General features: G+C 42.3%; 1 protein-coding gene and 1 long non-coding RNA gene across 3 annotated transcripts in view; both read right to left on the bottom strand.

The window, feature by feature from the left end:
- Positions 1–717: 717 nt before the first annotated feature.
- On the bottom strand, positions 718–1,215 carry LOC123958360. Its single transcript, XR_006822040.1, has 2 exons — positions 1,089–1,215; positions 718–946 (listed from the first exon to the last, which is right to left on the bottom strand). It is a non-coding gene; the product is annotated as an uncharacterized LOC123958360 (long non-coding RNA).
- Positions 1,216–4,091: 2,876 nt separating this feature from the next.
- frmpd1b (FERM and PDZ domain containing 1b) overlaps positions 4,092–15,339 on the bottom strand; it is a 28,608-nt gene continuing 17,360 nt past the window's right edge. The window contains exons 7-17 of one of the 2 annotated variants that reach the window (XM_046031541.1): positions 15,260–15,339; positions 14,967–15,062; positions 13,880–14,005; positions 13,579–13,698; positions 12,653–12,786; positions 11,447–11,573; positions 10,980–11,072; positions 10,660–10,842; positions 10,113–10,314; positions 8,936–9,904; positions 4,092–8,701 (exon numbers count right to left, since the gene is read on the bottom strand). The exon at positions 15,260–15,339 is cut by the window's right edge and continues 25 nt beyond it. In XM_046031541.1, coding sequence (XP_045887497.1) covers positions 6,126–8,701; positions 8,936–9,904; positions 10,113–10,314; positions 10,660–10,842; positions 10,980–11,072; positions 11,447–11,573; positions 12,653–12,786; positions 13,579–13,698; positions 13,880–14,005; positions 14,967–15,062; positions 15,260–15,339 — 4,706 coding nt within the window. In that variant the 3' untranslated portion in view covers positions 4,092–6,125. The remainder of the gene's footprint in view (positions 8,702–8,935; positions 9,905–10,112; positions 10,315–10,659; positions 10,843–10,979; positions 11,073–11,446; positions 11,574–12,652; positions 12,787–13,578; positions 13,699–13,879; positions 14,006–14,966; positions 15,063–15,259) is intronic. The other variant, XM_046031542.1, reaches the window with a different exon arrangement.

Genomic DNA, 15,339 nt, shown 5'->3' with positions numbered 1-15,339 from the left:
TAATGTGATTTACTAGGGAACCAGCAGATGGCAGTATTTGATTTGCCATCTGCTGAGACCCAATGACCAGGATTTCTGTTTTGTCTGAGTTCAGCTGGAGGAAATTATTTGACATCCATTTCTTAACTTCACAAAGGCAGTTGTTAAGTGAACTCAGCATTCCAGGGTCTGTGGATCTGACGGGCAAGTATATTTGTGTGTCATCAGCATAAATATGAAAAGAAATGCCATGTTTATGGATAATATGTCCAAGGGGAAGCAGATACAAGGAAAACAAAATGGGTCCTAAGACCGACCCCTGAGGCACACCATATTTAACTGGACAGAACGAGGAGACATAGTTGTTTACAGACACGCAAAACTTCCTATTTGACAGGTAGGATGAAAACCATTCTAGAGCAGTACCAGAGATCCCCACCCAGTGCCTCAGTCTGTCTAAATGAGGTATGACCCCAAATTCTCAGTCCATGAGTACAGTGTGTAGGTTTTTATTTAAAAGTTGTGTGTATAAAAGTCAGTGATGGGTCATAAAATATGTAGAAATGAGACACAACAAAGAAGCAACAATGATAACCCAACACCATGATCAATACCGTAGTTGGCTGTGCAAATGCTTTGCAGTGTGAAAGTTTATGTAATTGGAAAAAACAGAAACCAGTTTAGTTTTCTATAAATTAAGCATCAGGACAGGTGAAAACAAAGTTAGGAACAACACAATTTAATGAACTTGTTTATTTGACAGAATAAGCTATAAAGACGTATTAATTACAGTAAATGAGGTAACCAATAACTTCATAAATACAGTAACAGGATCAAAGCATTGATCAGTCGAAAAAGTGGGTGTAATTGTGTGAAAACAGAGGTGCATCTAAGGCAGTATATTGTAACTGGAAGCCCCCGGCTGTAACTGAAGCATCAGAGAGGAACTTCAGAGTCATAACGTTTCCTGTAAAACAAAACATTAGAGAAAAATGTCAATGTTTTGATAATCAAGAGATCCATCAGTGTGCAATTGCCAAATAATATCTCCTCATAGTGACAACACTGAAACACTGAATGCTTCTTATAGGGAATTATGAGGACCTCACCTGTACTGATGATATCGTCAGGTAAATAATCGCCACAGAATCTATAAACAGATTAAACAAAGATCAAACTTTCATGTCTCATTCTGTTCAGTTCAAACACATAATGTATTCACAAACATTTCTACCTATCGGCTTGGCACTGTTTGAGTGCTTGAGCAATTAGTCGATGAATCATTTAGTTGGTCAGCAACAAAATCATTCCCAAACAATTCTGATATTCGTGTTTATTGAACAAAAATGGCAAACATTTTCTTTACCAGGTCCTCAAATGTGAAGATTGACTGCTTTTCTCTATTTTAAATCAATAGAAAAGGTAATATCTTTGGGGTTTGGACTGGAGGTCAGGCAAAAACAAGCAATCTGAAAACATTACATTGGGCTCTGGCAACTTATGCATATTGGCATATTTGCTATTTTGTTACGTTTTATAGACTAAATTGTTATTTGATGGGTTGGCTAGTTGCAGCCCTGGTAAACACACATATTAAATACACATGACTGTGAGAGTGTCAGTGACCATGTCTGAGAACTATGCACTAATGCATGACTGTCCCCTTGCAGAAAAACAACGGAAGATGCACTGACGTTCCTACACGGAGGGTTTATAGCTTACTGATATCCTTTTTTTTTAATACTGTAAAAATGCTAGTCCCAATTAGACACCTGGTTCTTTAACTGGCCTCTTGAAGGTGACCCGGTCACCTGCTTGAGTTAGTTCTGAACTGCTTAGATTGTGCATAGCAATATAAATGTTTAAGCTTATGTCAACGTGGAAATGCTACATAGTTACATTAGTTAGGTCCCTGTTGCTGTTATTACCCACAGTTTAACATGCAGTGATTTAGCAGGTAATGTTTATTTTATGGTGCTGTCCAGTAATTTCCATGAACTTATCTGTAAGGAAATATGTAATTTAGTAACTTAATTAACTCATTTCTGGGAATTTAACAGTCAAGGTAGGAAAAGCACAGGTGTTACTAATAACATTAACGATGGCTCTGTTCATTTAAAGTGTTCCAGTAAGCAATGACAGTGTGACAGTGAGTCAACATGTTCAATACTAGGACCCTGAAACTAAAGCAGCTAAATTTAATTCAACCATCATTTATTTTTTTTACCATTTACACCTGTGTTGCTACTGTAACATGTCAAAATCTCTGGTGGTACACTTCCAGTACATTAATTCTGGATTTTGGACCCTAAAAAATAAGCTGTTCATGGTGTACCCTGATTTAGATTTATCCTTAAATTACTGGTCGAAGCTTTAGGCCTACTTCACATGTCAACATGTTATATGATTGTAATGAGCAATGCAGTACAGACTACAGTATAAAATTATATGGGTATACTTAGCAGTTATACCTGGTCTTTCTCTGATTGTAAGAAGTAAACCATAACAAAAAAAACTCACGCTATACTTACAGTGGAGTCTATGTAAACTTGTACAACGTCATATTATGGTGTATACCTCATTTAAAGAGATTGTTTGGAATATATTCAAATATATTCTTTAAATCTTATTTGTGATTTATTTAACTATTTTTACAACAATTTGATTTTCGATAATGTATCTTGAATAATACACTCACCTAAAGGATTATTAGGAACACCATACTAATACTGTGTTTGACCCCCTTTCGCCTTCAGAACTGCCTTAATTCTACGTAGCATTGATTCAACAAGGTGCTGAAAGCATTCTTTAGAAATGTTGGCCCATATTGATAGGATAGCATCTTGCAGTTGATGGAGATTTGTGGGATGGACATGGTCAGAAACAATGCTCAGGTAGGCCGTGGCATTTAAACGATGCCCAATTGGCACTAAGGGGCCTAAAGTGTGCCAAGAAAACATCCCCCACACCATTACACCACCACCACCAGCCTGCACAGTGGTAACAAGGCATGATGGATCCACGTTCTCATTCTGTTTACGCCAAATTCTGACTCTACCATCTGAATGTCTCGACAGAAATTGAGACTCATCAGACCAGGCAACATTTTTCCAGTCTTCAACTGTCTAATTTTGGTGAGCTCTTGCAAAATGTAGCCTCTTTTTCCTATTTGTAGTGGAGATGAGTGATACCCGGTGGGGTCTTCTGCTGTTGTAGCCCATCCGCCTCAAGGTTGTGCGTGTTGTGGCTTCACAAATGCTTTGCTGTATACCTCGGTTGTAACGAGTGGTTATTTCAGTCAAAGTTGCTCTTCTATCAGCTTGAATCAGTCGGCCCATTCTCCTCTGACCTCTAGCATCAACAAGGCATTTTCGCCCACAGGACTGCCGCATACTGGATGTTTTTCCCTTTTCACACCGTTCTTTGTAAACCCTAGAAATGGTTGTGCGTGAAAATCCCAGTAACTGAGCAATGCTGTCAGACCATTTTTTTTTCACGCGTGCGATAGTGCAGAGTGCGACTTTCTAGATTACTGTGTCAAGAAGTCAGACTGCAGATAATGATCAGATTAAGGGCAATCTGACGTGGGGACTTTGGTTCAGGGAGGGTTGAGCTGCCGTAGTAAAAAATCGTCTCAGCTCTCTTACAGTTTTTTTGTTTGTCACTATTTTCACCCTCGCAAATGTCTCTCAGACTCATGTTCAGTGAAATCTCAATATTTTGACATTAAAATTCATTATTTAAGGATAAGTTTTATTGGAGATGTTGCTTTAACTCAGATGGCTCTCTGTTAATAATTTAGAGACATTCCCAATACCAAATGAGAGAAAGAGAAAGGAGGCCCTTTGTGGAAGTATAGCAACTCATTGCTAGAAAAGAAATTTCACAGAAATTCCCACTAACAGTATTAATAGTGCAGTTATGGTACAGAGAGGCTATTTAGCCTGCTGAGGCATATCTTCATTCTCTATGCTGTTGCTAAAATATTCACCCATGGGTTTAATGTTGTTTGGTAAATGTAATTTTTTCTGATCTGACTGGTTGCAGCTTATATGAACTGAAATTAGTTATTAACTGGTACAAGATCCCAAACACCAAGATGTCAAACGTTGTTAAGGTCAATGTGTAATTTATTTCCAAACAATACATTTCTTGGTACATCGACTGAAAAGTGACTGCTCATGTAGAAACACAATGTCCTCTTTGAAAATAAAAATGCTGTTGATACAATGTAACCATACAGAAACAAAACAAATAGGAGACTGGCACTCTTCCCTGTTTGGGCATGCTTGATGAACAACTAAAGATGCTCCTGAGACCTACTGTATGTCTTGATGTTAGTGCTGTGATGGACACTGCTACTAGACGTGACCTCCTTGGTAACTGGAAGCTCTGAAATCTCACACACGACACCTGCCTTCTTATTTTTTAAGCATGGCCACCGCAACAAAACTTACCTCAGTCGTATATTTTAAAGATAAAGATAGCACCCATCTCCTAACCAGCTATCTCTGAACACATACGCAGTCCTTATTTCGGCCAATCCCCTTGTCATATTTGTATAAGCAACTGCTGACTGAGTTGGCTTAATTACCTTTTTGTTGACGTAGGTGGCTCATGGAAATCCTCCAAATAGGATGGCTGATGAATTAACTGGCATTACGTGATATGGACGAGCTGATTAGTGAACACTGTACATCAGCAAACTGATCGAGCAATATAATCCTTTTACTGACAATTCACAGACAGTATAGACAGGAGTCTTTATATTGACAAATGCTAATGCCATGCAACTTTGCAAAATGTTGCAATCCATGATGCAGTAAGTTTTCCCAAAGGCCAACATAACAAACAAAGAAAGCATCCATTATATTCAGACAAACATAATGCAGCTATTGTTGTTTTTAATGGTAGCACAAAAAACAAGAATACAGTATGTGGGGGGGGGTTATGTTTGCATAGCCATAAACTAATGTAGAGACAGAATAGGACACAAAGATATAAATGTACATCTACAGTTCTGACCCCAGCATACAGCAATCAGTCCATCTTCGTCAGTCAGTATGTTATTAATAAGGTGGTGTGCCCTAAAAGGAAACCGTAGTGGGGAACAGTTGTGGCTCAGTGTTTTAAGACTTTGGATCTTTGCTACATCTGGACAGAGTTTAACAGTCACCCTTGTGTCGAGTCAAAAACGCTTTTTTTTAACTACATAAATAAGGTCCCCTGTTTTGCTCCCTAGGCCTCATCCACACATTCCCAGAAAATATATATGTAATGTCCTTTGGATGAAAACTAGATTCATGTTATACTGCATACGTTTGGGTAATGGGAGTATTTCCAAGAAGCATTCACTCACAGTCAGTCAGGACCAGGTAAGGGGTAGAAAAACACTTTACACAGGAGTATGTGTCTCATAAAAAGGTGCAATCTGTAACAGTCAAAAGTGCTCTCCCTGCTTAGTAATGGTTTAGTTTTGTATCCCATTTATATGTGACTGTAATGTTGAAAAACTAAATCCTTAGAAAGGTGCGATCCTGCACATATAAAACAAATCAGTTAATAACTGTATTTTGCAGGTGTGATAAAGTATATATTCTGTATTTTGTCAGGAAAAGGTACTGTTATTACTAAACTTGAAAATGACAATTTACAGATTACACCTTGTGAAGTGGAGAAATCTTTAAAGCAGCAAAAGATAACATAATACTGTCTCAAAGAGAAGGAAAAATAAAAATTCCAGTGACATCCATAGTTGGTTTTTTTTACCAGAGACCTGCACATCACAGACCATGGTGCAAATATTGTAAAAATAAATACATAAATACATACATGGGTAATCCATCCTTACATACATACACATATTGTATCATAAAATAAGAGAATTATAAGATAATTATAAAATTCATATGTACAAATGCATAGTCCATATGCATCCAAGAAGAGGCCAAGCAATTTTCCTCTCTTCCTTTAGGGATTTGATAGGTGTATGTGTTTTCCATGTGGGTATGTGTAATGTGGATAAAAGTTTGTGTGCTGTGGTGTGCATGGCACTTACTGTACATGAACACAGGGGGTTACACACCAGATCACTCTGTGCTGTTTCCTCTTGTCTCACCTCTAAAGTCAGTGTCAGTATTAGTGGGTCAAAAGTTGAGAGGTACGTGGCCAGGCGGGTCCGAGGAGTCTAGTGTGCATGTCCGAAAGAGCTGTGTGAGTGCGAATACAGAGGAGATGAGCACAGTGCAGCGCTTGGCTAGCAGCCTCACCCCATCACTCTCCCCCTGACCCTGTCCAGAGCCAGTGAGGCCCACACTCTTACCCCCAACCCCAGCACCAGTTCCAGCTGTCTCAACAGCCCCAACAAAGTCCCGGTACAGACCCACTATCTCCTTTAGCTTGTCCATGGGTTCCTGGCTATCATCGTCCTCATCCCTGTGGACCAGGCTCGCATTATGGCAGATGTCACAACCAGGACAGGGGTTTGTTCGCAGGCAGGCTGCTGACAACTGAACCAGGGCACTGAAGCTGTTAGATAAAGAACGTAGGGCTTCATCGGGAGCCCAGCCTACACGTGTGGCCCGCTGACACCCAGATGCCAATCGTCGAGCCTCTGCTTGAAGAAGATTCCTTTCAGCCTCTGTCATGGCAGCGGTGCTAGTCCCAGTACAATTTGGGCTGGGTGCTGGGGTAGTACTGCCTTCAGTTCCATTGTGATTTAGGTCAGGCCCTACTTTTTTGATGGAAGTGATATCTTGGTTTGAGTCTTGATATGGTGTTTTTTGGGGTTGTTCAAGGGCTCCCCTCTCTAAGACCAGCAGAAGTTGGTCTATATCTTGACGTAGGGAGGCAAAACCTCCTTTGAGCCCACCATAATTCTTGTTGGTAAGTGAACGAAGAGGACAACCAAGTGAGGTTGTTGGGGAAACCGGACATGAAACTAGGGGACTGAGTTCAGAGGAGGCAGTGGAAAAAGTAGATAGCGGACGGGGGTTGTCCCTAAGCAGTGACAGAATATTGGGTTTTGGAGTGTGGGGTGCGGAGGGCGTTGTAGGAGAAGAGACAGGTGCGGGTCGGGCAGGTTTGGGGCGTGTGCGGCGGGAGAACTCGTAAACGGTAAGCTCCTCATCAAAGCTTATCCCATCCTCAGTGTCTCCACTGAAACAGTTGGCGTAAACGGTGCGACAGCCACAAGCTTCCCGGTGCTGCTGTGGAGGAGTACTGTCTGCGAGTGAGGAAGTTGGTGAGTCACCTCCAATTTGCATGCTGGACACACCTCCCAAGCCCACTGCTGAATGGGGCCGTGACTGGGGCTGCTCTGATGAAACACTGCCGCGGTGTGCACTATTGTCTTTAAAACTCAGATTAGGGTGGGAGCCATTTGTCCCACTGGCCTTTTTCATGTGTGAGGTCACTTCCTGGGCCTCTTTGATGGTGGCTATGACAACCTCAGCTCCATCCTCTAAAATATTCCCTTTCCCTCCTGATTTTGAGTTAATAGTCTCTTTTTCCTTGACAGGGGTCTTGTTTAAGTCTGATAAACCACTGGCTATAGACAAACCGGAGCCAAATCCAGATGTGTCTCCATTGATAGAGCTAGTGGAGGGATAGTCCAGAGTTCCCAAAATCTCCTGGGAACGAGTCATGTACCAAGGCAGAGACTGGATCTTCCCTCTCAGGGCAGAAGCTGGTAGTCTGCCTCCCAGGCTGGAAGAGCTCGTCCTCAGGTCTGATCCTGATCCAGATCTTCCAGGTTCTCTGTTTTCTAGGGCCCCAACACCTTTGGAGATGGTTGAGGTGAGGGAGGTGGTAAGGGTGAGAGGTGCGTCTGTATTTTTGGGTGACAGGCTTTCATGACTCAGAGAGACCCTCCTGGGTCCTGACTGAACGCTGCCATTGCGGCTGCTCCAAGGATGGATTCCATTTGGTGGACTGATGCTATCCTTAAAGATCCCTTTGCTTGGATCAGTTGGGGAGACAGGAGAGCTAGCAGGTAGTGATAAAGGGTGGAAATTGGTGGGAGATGTGGGTTTGGGAGGCACTGGAGGGGGAACAGCTAGCTTTGTACCTGAATTGGAGCAGGGGATAGAGGGTAGGTTTAGTGGCCTTTTTGTGGGTTGGGCAGTCCCATTGCTTTTCCCCTCAACTTTAGGAGTTTCCTTTTCTACAGGAATTTGTGCTTTGTCATTGGAAACAACATCCACTCCATTCTCATCCTTAAGATCTTTATTCTTTTTTGGGCTGTACTCTTGTGGTGTCATGGGTGATGTTTGCTTGCTGCACCGCACTGCTGTGATCAGGGGTGATGACAGAGGTAGTCCACCTGCCCCAGATGTGACAGACTTGAACTCCATGGTGTCTGGCTCCATTTCCAGGAGCTCAGAGGACAGACGGCCAGAGACATCCCCATTGCAGTGGGCATATGATCGCCCATGCTGGGGGGATTTGGGAGGAATGATCTGAGGTTTGGGAGGCAGTTGGGGCTTAGGTGCCAATGGCGGTTTAACCTTAACTTCGGGTTTCTGAGATGGCCTCGGTGGACTGGGCTGTTGATTGGTACGTTGATTTGGGGGGTCTTTGAGCATCTCCACTTCCTTCTTGATTTTAGATAATTGGGCTTTATTGGCAAGGGGGGAGGATGGCTCTTTCTCTGGGACAGCTGGAAGACCATTCAAGGTTCCACTAAACCGATTAGCATTCCGCCGGTCAGCCAGCTCAGCGTCTGTGAGAGACAGAGACAAATAAAAAGAAAAGGACAGAAAGAGAAAGGCATCAGTGGATTTACACAAATCTTCGCCTCACCTCCTTTAATCACATTAATGTCCTATCACATAAAACATGCCACCAGAGACAAAGGACCTTTACAAAAATGTCACTGGGAAAAAATGTCTTATTCATCTGCAAAGTCATAATAAGAAGTAATAATTTGTGAATAACAAAGATACTGTAAACAAACCTGATAGATCAGGAACTGGGGGAGTAAATCTCTCCTGTGCATCAAAAAACTCATCCTCAGACTCTGAGGCAGTTTCTTTAACAAAAAGAGCTGGTTTGGGGTTGGGTGAAGGAGTAAGGAATAGACCCTCTTCGTCCTTGGAGAGACGCTGCGCAGCCTGTCCTGCTTTGTGCCCAGGAATTGAACTCGTCCTTAATGGTACTTTGGGAGGGATCTTTTTCTTTCTTTTAATGGGTGATCTTTCAAAGGGTGTGCTGTCAATCAGTCTCAAATCTCTTGAACTAGGGATCTTAGAAATGCGTCTGAGTTCCTCCACTCCCTGCTCTTCCTCATCATCATCATCATCATCGTCATCATCGCTAGTGGCCTCAGGCGGGCTAGGCAGAAAATCCGCCTTGGAGAGCTCAGCAAAGCAAAGGCAAGAGTTGTCATTGCCACGGTAGTTGAGGTTGGTGGGTCGCAGGGGCCCTTGGTGGCATTTAGGCTCCAAGAGGTAGGGGTGGTGAACGTCCAAGCTTGGTACCTCAGTTGTGCATGGTCCACGAAGTGCATCCAGACGAGATGGGACTTTAGCTGCAGCACTGCTCTCCTCCAGGGCAGCACTCAAGGAGCCACTGGACAAGCTGGAGAAGCTGCTGGTGACCCTTGGGTCAGTGTGGTACCAGGTGGTCTCCAGGTTCATTTCTTCATCCATAATACTAAATTTACGCAGACCACTTCCTGTCGCTCCTCCTTCCTCTTCACCCTCATTTTCCTTACCTTCTGTTGTCACTATTATCTTCACTTCCTGTTTGCCTTTGTTCTCCTCTCTCTCTTTTCTTTCTTCCTCTCTCCTCTTTTCTTCCTCCTCTCTCCTCCTTTCTTCCCAGTCCTGACTTGCTGGGTCTGGGCATTTGTAGTTCTGAGAATCCATTGGGTCATCTTCATCTGATGAGTCATCTGAGTCACTACAGCAGCGAGACACATAACCTAATAACACCAGACAAGCATCACAAAACAATTTGTTAGTATATAAACACAACAGAATAAAGTTTAAATTATGATGTTATAACATGTCTGGCTTTTTTATCCATACCCATACTGGCTGGTGACATACATCAACATGTGATGTGAAAAATGTCTATCAAAAGGCCAAAGCCAGAAAGTGATTATTTAAAGTGAAACAACTTTTGCTCACTTGATAGGGACTCATAGCACACGCCTTCTACTACGGCGAACTTCCCACACACACCTTCTTCAGCAGGAATCCGGTGCACCCTCACTTTTGGGCGCCCTAGACGGAAGACACTGACACTGGGATCCACCAGGAGTTTGCAGTAGCCTCCCAGCAGACACCCTAAGTCTTTGGCTGCCAGAGAGTCCATCAGTAAGGCAAATGGCTGGGAGGTGGAGGGCATTGTAGAAGATAAGGTAAAGTGGTAGTGATTAAAGCCAAAGGGTAAGGGAGAAAAGGCAATAGTGGGAGAAAGAGGGAGAGAGTCACCTTTGAGTACAGTGAATTAGCTTTATAGCTACCACATAACCCCTTAGGCTGTATACTGTTTGTGTTGTGGAGGAGAAATGCTTGACCTATATTTACTCTAGCATGAGCTTTGGCGCAAATGTGGTGTGCTAAGAGAATATCCATTTTTCGTATCCGTGTCAGTGTATAAGCGCCTACATGTTTATGAAAAAATAAAGCCCAGTATCTTTGACCATGTAAATGAATACACAGTCTTCCATACCTTCATGTCGTGCAGTGAGATGCGCAGTAGGCTGACTTTGTCTGACTCAGATAGCAACTCCACTCGGCTGATGCTGCTGAACTCCACCAGTGTAGAGATCACGTTGAGTTTGTGGTTGATGACCTGACTCATCCCATACTTTGCTCCCACCAGCAGGCTGACCAACACCTCCCTGTCCTGAAGCTGTGTGAAGGTGAGGGTGAGAAGATGAGGAGGACAGGAGGTAACGATTAAGAGGAAAGGACATGTAATCACCTGAATTGGTTATGTGATATATGCTTTAGCAAATGGAGCCACCATATCAGGCTCCTAGCCCTTACCATCATTGTAGCTGTATATGATCGTCCTCCATATGAAATGAGCTCTCCCAGCTGAGTGAGGTAGGCCAACCGAGCCTGAGCAGCAGATATTACCTACAATGCCATAGTGGAAATGGAAGGAAAGAGAAGAATGAGTGAGAGCAGGACGGGCAGACGACAGAATGAAAGGGGGTTATGTCAATGTTGACCAAAACGATGCTCTCCACTGAGAAATATGCTCCACTTATTTTCCCAGAAACATTATCGTAGCCCCAGACCTACTATTTCCTTTTTAATTACCCCCACACCCACCATCTATCTTTCTCCCAACCTGCTGTCACTCCATATACCACTTAAAACATCAGGGAGATTAGAAGTCAGTGTAAGACTCAGCTAAAATGTACCCTAAAGCCACTACTAAACTGTCACTATCTATCTCTTTACGCCTCTCAATTCTTCCTTCCACTCATCCATCAGTCTGTACCTACCTTCTGGCGTGGCTCTAGCAGGGACTGGATCTTTTTGAGGTGGTAACTGATGGCTTTCCTCAGGTCCTTTTCCCTCATGTTGCTCAGCAGCGTGGGAGAGATGAAGCTGTCAAGGCCAAACTCCTTCCTGTCATTACCACACACACACAGGAATGAAAAGCACACAGCTCCATAATGAGGAGCTCTGTTACCTCAATGCTTGCAAAGTTGGAAGTGAAATTGAACTACAGTAACCCATATGTGCTTATGCACCTGAATTAGCTGTCCTAAAACTAAGTATATATTGATGCAGCATTAGAAAGGTGGAGGCAGTCTGGGACTCAGAAAAAGGCAAAACCAATGTGGAGTTTGAGGACAGGTAAGAAGCATACATTATGACGCAGATAATGCTAGCCTCTAGCTAGTTTGTGTTTTTTGATATATAGCAAACGCTGGCTCACAAGTACAGCCTTAATTTACTTAAGTCCTACAGGAATGAAAAACACACGAGAATGAATGTTTGAAGGTGAGGGTTACTGTTCTGCATAGCTAGCTTAAGTGTTGCCTCACCAGCTCATCTGTTACATGTAATGTAAAATGTAGTAAAATTGTGACATACATGTACATTGTTGTGAATATTATATGATCTCTGAGGTAATCAGTGCCTAACAGTGAGCTTGAAATTTGCACTTTTTATAAAAACCAAAACCTTTTCATTAAAACCAAATACAGAATTAACTTTAAGAGATTTATGGCAAAGATATATCTGCTGATGTTTTTTTCCCCCACAGCTGCCACTAGATGTAACAAAAAAGTTATATTTTAACTCAGTGTCCCTTTAGTGTAACTGTCCATCAGTTTAGTTTGAGGTTTTTGACTGCAATGACCTATATAACCATATTAAACTGTGACCGGTGCGTCAATGAGGTAGGTGGTCTTTGGGAAATGGATCTGTGCTAATTTGTTTGTGCATTTACAGCTTATATGTGTGGAAGAGACAGAGACAGACAACACACACCCTTGTGCAGATACACAAAAACATTTTCCAATCACATTAATAGATTAGGCATTTGGCATGCACCCTTATCCCACACAAATTATGACTGCAGCAGTGGAACAAGCTCAAACCCCTATATCACCAAAATTACACAAAACCTGTTATGAGGAGTGCTGGAGTGTCTTACCAGTGTGACCCTAAAATGACGTACACAAACACATATGACTCACGTAATACACTTGATAGAGGCCCTGGTCTGTCCACAACTATCGAGTCTCTCGTGCATGTGCAGGGCAGCCAGGCGGAGTGCAGTGTTACACTTCATCTCTACTGCAAAACGCTCCTGCAGCACGTCGCCCACACTCTGGAAACACACACAATCACAGTATAATGCACACAGACATCACAAATACACATTGAAATAAAAATAAACATACCAATGTACCACTGAAAAGTATCATATTTTTATATTTACTTGCATAACACACCAACATACAGTACATCATGTCAGCCACTGCAAAATACACAGCTCGTGAGCATCTTTAGAAGTAAACCAACACTGGGACACCCAAACTGACATTTCCACAGCAGAAACAAACACAGCAGGAGACAAAGACTCCTCATAGAACAATAAATCAACCTGACATAAGTGGCACTCCTTTAGTGTGCAACAAAAATATGGAAAGACAACCTATGGCTTTGTGTGTGCAGGAGATGACCAAGTTCTTTGTTAACTCGCAAAATGTTTACAAGGTGATATAAGGACACAGCAATAAATCTTATTTTATGTGATTAGGACCGTTTTGAACTTATATGAGAAAGATCCGGGGAGCGACTGCGTGCAAAATCCAAACATCTTCTCAACTTTGATTATGACTCTATTTGTAATGGTTTTTAGAGCAGGTTTAGAGCCCACTACAGTCAGTTGCCAGATCAGCATTTATTAAACATCACATATACAACTACATTTGGCAAGTGGGATCAGAGTTTTACTGTATGAACATCTGTATGACCATGCAGACTTGGTTTCCACATGTAAGAAAAGAGAAAGGGGTCAACTTCTGAATGAGGCTGAACAACACAAAGTCTGTAAGATGAACAAAGAAGGAGACAGACACAAAGTAGTACTGTAAAGGAGAGAATTAGCTCCTCTGACCTGTAAAAAGAGGTACTCAAAGGAAGAGGGGTCCTCCTGCAGCAGGTCTGTGGGGTCTCTGGGGATGAAACACACCCTGAATAGACATCTGTAGTCATGGGAGTCTTTTTTTTGTACCACCTGGTGAAGACAAAAATAATAGTGGTATAAAAATGTATGCAAGCTCTAAAAGTAAAAGCAACACTGCATCCAATCTTAGCTGGGTTGTACCCTCTTGTCAGTAGGTGTACTGTAACTGTTATGCTTAAAAGTAAACTACACCTATCGTAAACAGCCAACCACAGCTACTGTATTCCCTCACCTTCTGTATGAGCTCGTCTTCGTGCAGCAGCAGTAGTTTGGTGATGCTATACTGTTGCTCTAGCACCAGGGCAAAGTACTCGATGGCCCGGATGGACAGTTTATCCTTCAGAGTCAGAACAATGTCCTGGAATGATGAAAAAACAACAGCTCAGACCCCCTTAGACAAACACATTTCATCCCAGTCTGATGATGGCAGATGGTCAAATCTGATTCCCGTGTCAGTTTCCCTTTGGCTGAAGATACAAATTGAAATACAAACACCTACTGGTGGTGAGTTACTAACCCAGTGAACAGCTCTCAGTCTGCCAATGCCCAAGTGGACTTAGAGATGACACCTAGAGTTACTCGCAAAATCCAGCTCTGCCCTTCTAACAAACAAGTGATTCTCACTGAACCATGGATCTGAATCATTGCACTGTTTTCTCCTCATTTCTTAAATGTTTCATAACTTCCTCCTCCAGAAGCAATATATTAAATTTTTTATTACATTTTTGTATTATTCCACCATTAAGAACGGCTAAGAACAGCCAACCCACACTCTAACACCCTCGGGCCAATCACACCATTGTGGTGCGCTTAATTGCACCCACTTGTTTCTGGAAGCCTTTCACGACTTCATCCAGGTTTGGTCTCATAACGCTTATGAGAAACTGAGGGGGCCAATGAACAGATCTTCTGAGGACAATAATGTAGGCAGCCAATCAGATATGATAAAATTTAGCTATTGACATTAAATAAAAGGGAAGTAACAAGATTTATCTATCCATCTACACTCTTTTAATTTTAATTTTGGGTCTTATTGTTGCTAATTGCTATTGTTATAGTAAGATAGGTATATTCAGCATATTCAGGTTTGGTCATATAAATAAACATATAGCAAGTTTCTCCGTATTTGCTTTGATACACACAGGTATTAACAAACATGTCAGCCGCCTAAGAATGATGCTGCCATCTCTTGGGCCAACCATCTAATTACCCATCCCCCATTCAGGAGTCATCAAAAGTGACCCAGGTAAAATATTCTTATTAGTTACAATTGTTGGTAATATTACCCCTTTCTTCTTAGATACATGTTTAATGCATACCTTGACAGTGGTGGTGTTGTCAAACTTGAAGGCCTTGGTCTGTCCGTTCTCTAAATAGACTTTCAGGACATTGGGCAGGAAGAGAAGAGAGTTTCCCTGATGGAGAGATATCATTGTGGTTAGAGGGGAATCAATATGAAACGGGAAAAGATGAAATAGGAAAAGGCCGCATTGGATGATTAGAAAATAAGACCAAATCAAGACTGATCAAAAGTGTCTGAGATCCAAAGTTGAAACTCATTCAGCAGCAGCTCAGAACAGCCTTCATTTTGCGTTAAATAAGGTTTTCCCACCTGAGTGTGCCCGTTGACCACCACCTCCTCTGCAAAGCGCACTTTAACTGGATTACTCCTCAGACGAGCTCTCTTCTCTG

This window comes from Micropterus dolomieu, linkage group LG19 (assembly GCF_021292245.1).
Source record: "Micropterus dolomieu isolate WLL.071019.BEF.003 ecotype Adirondacks linkage group LG19, ASM2129224v1, whole genome shotgun sequence".
NCBI lineage: Eukaryota > Metazoa > Chordata > Actinopteri > Centrarchiformes > Centrarchidae > Micropterus > Micropterus dolomieu.
Note: the sequence above shows the minus strand (reverse complement) of the source record. Positions and strands in the feature narration are given on the sequence as shown.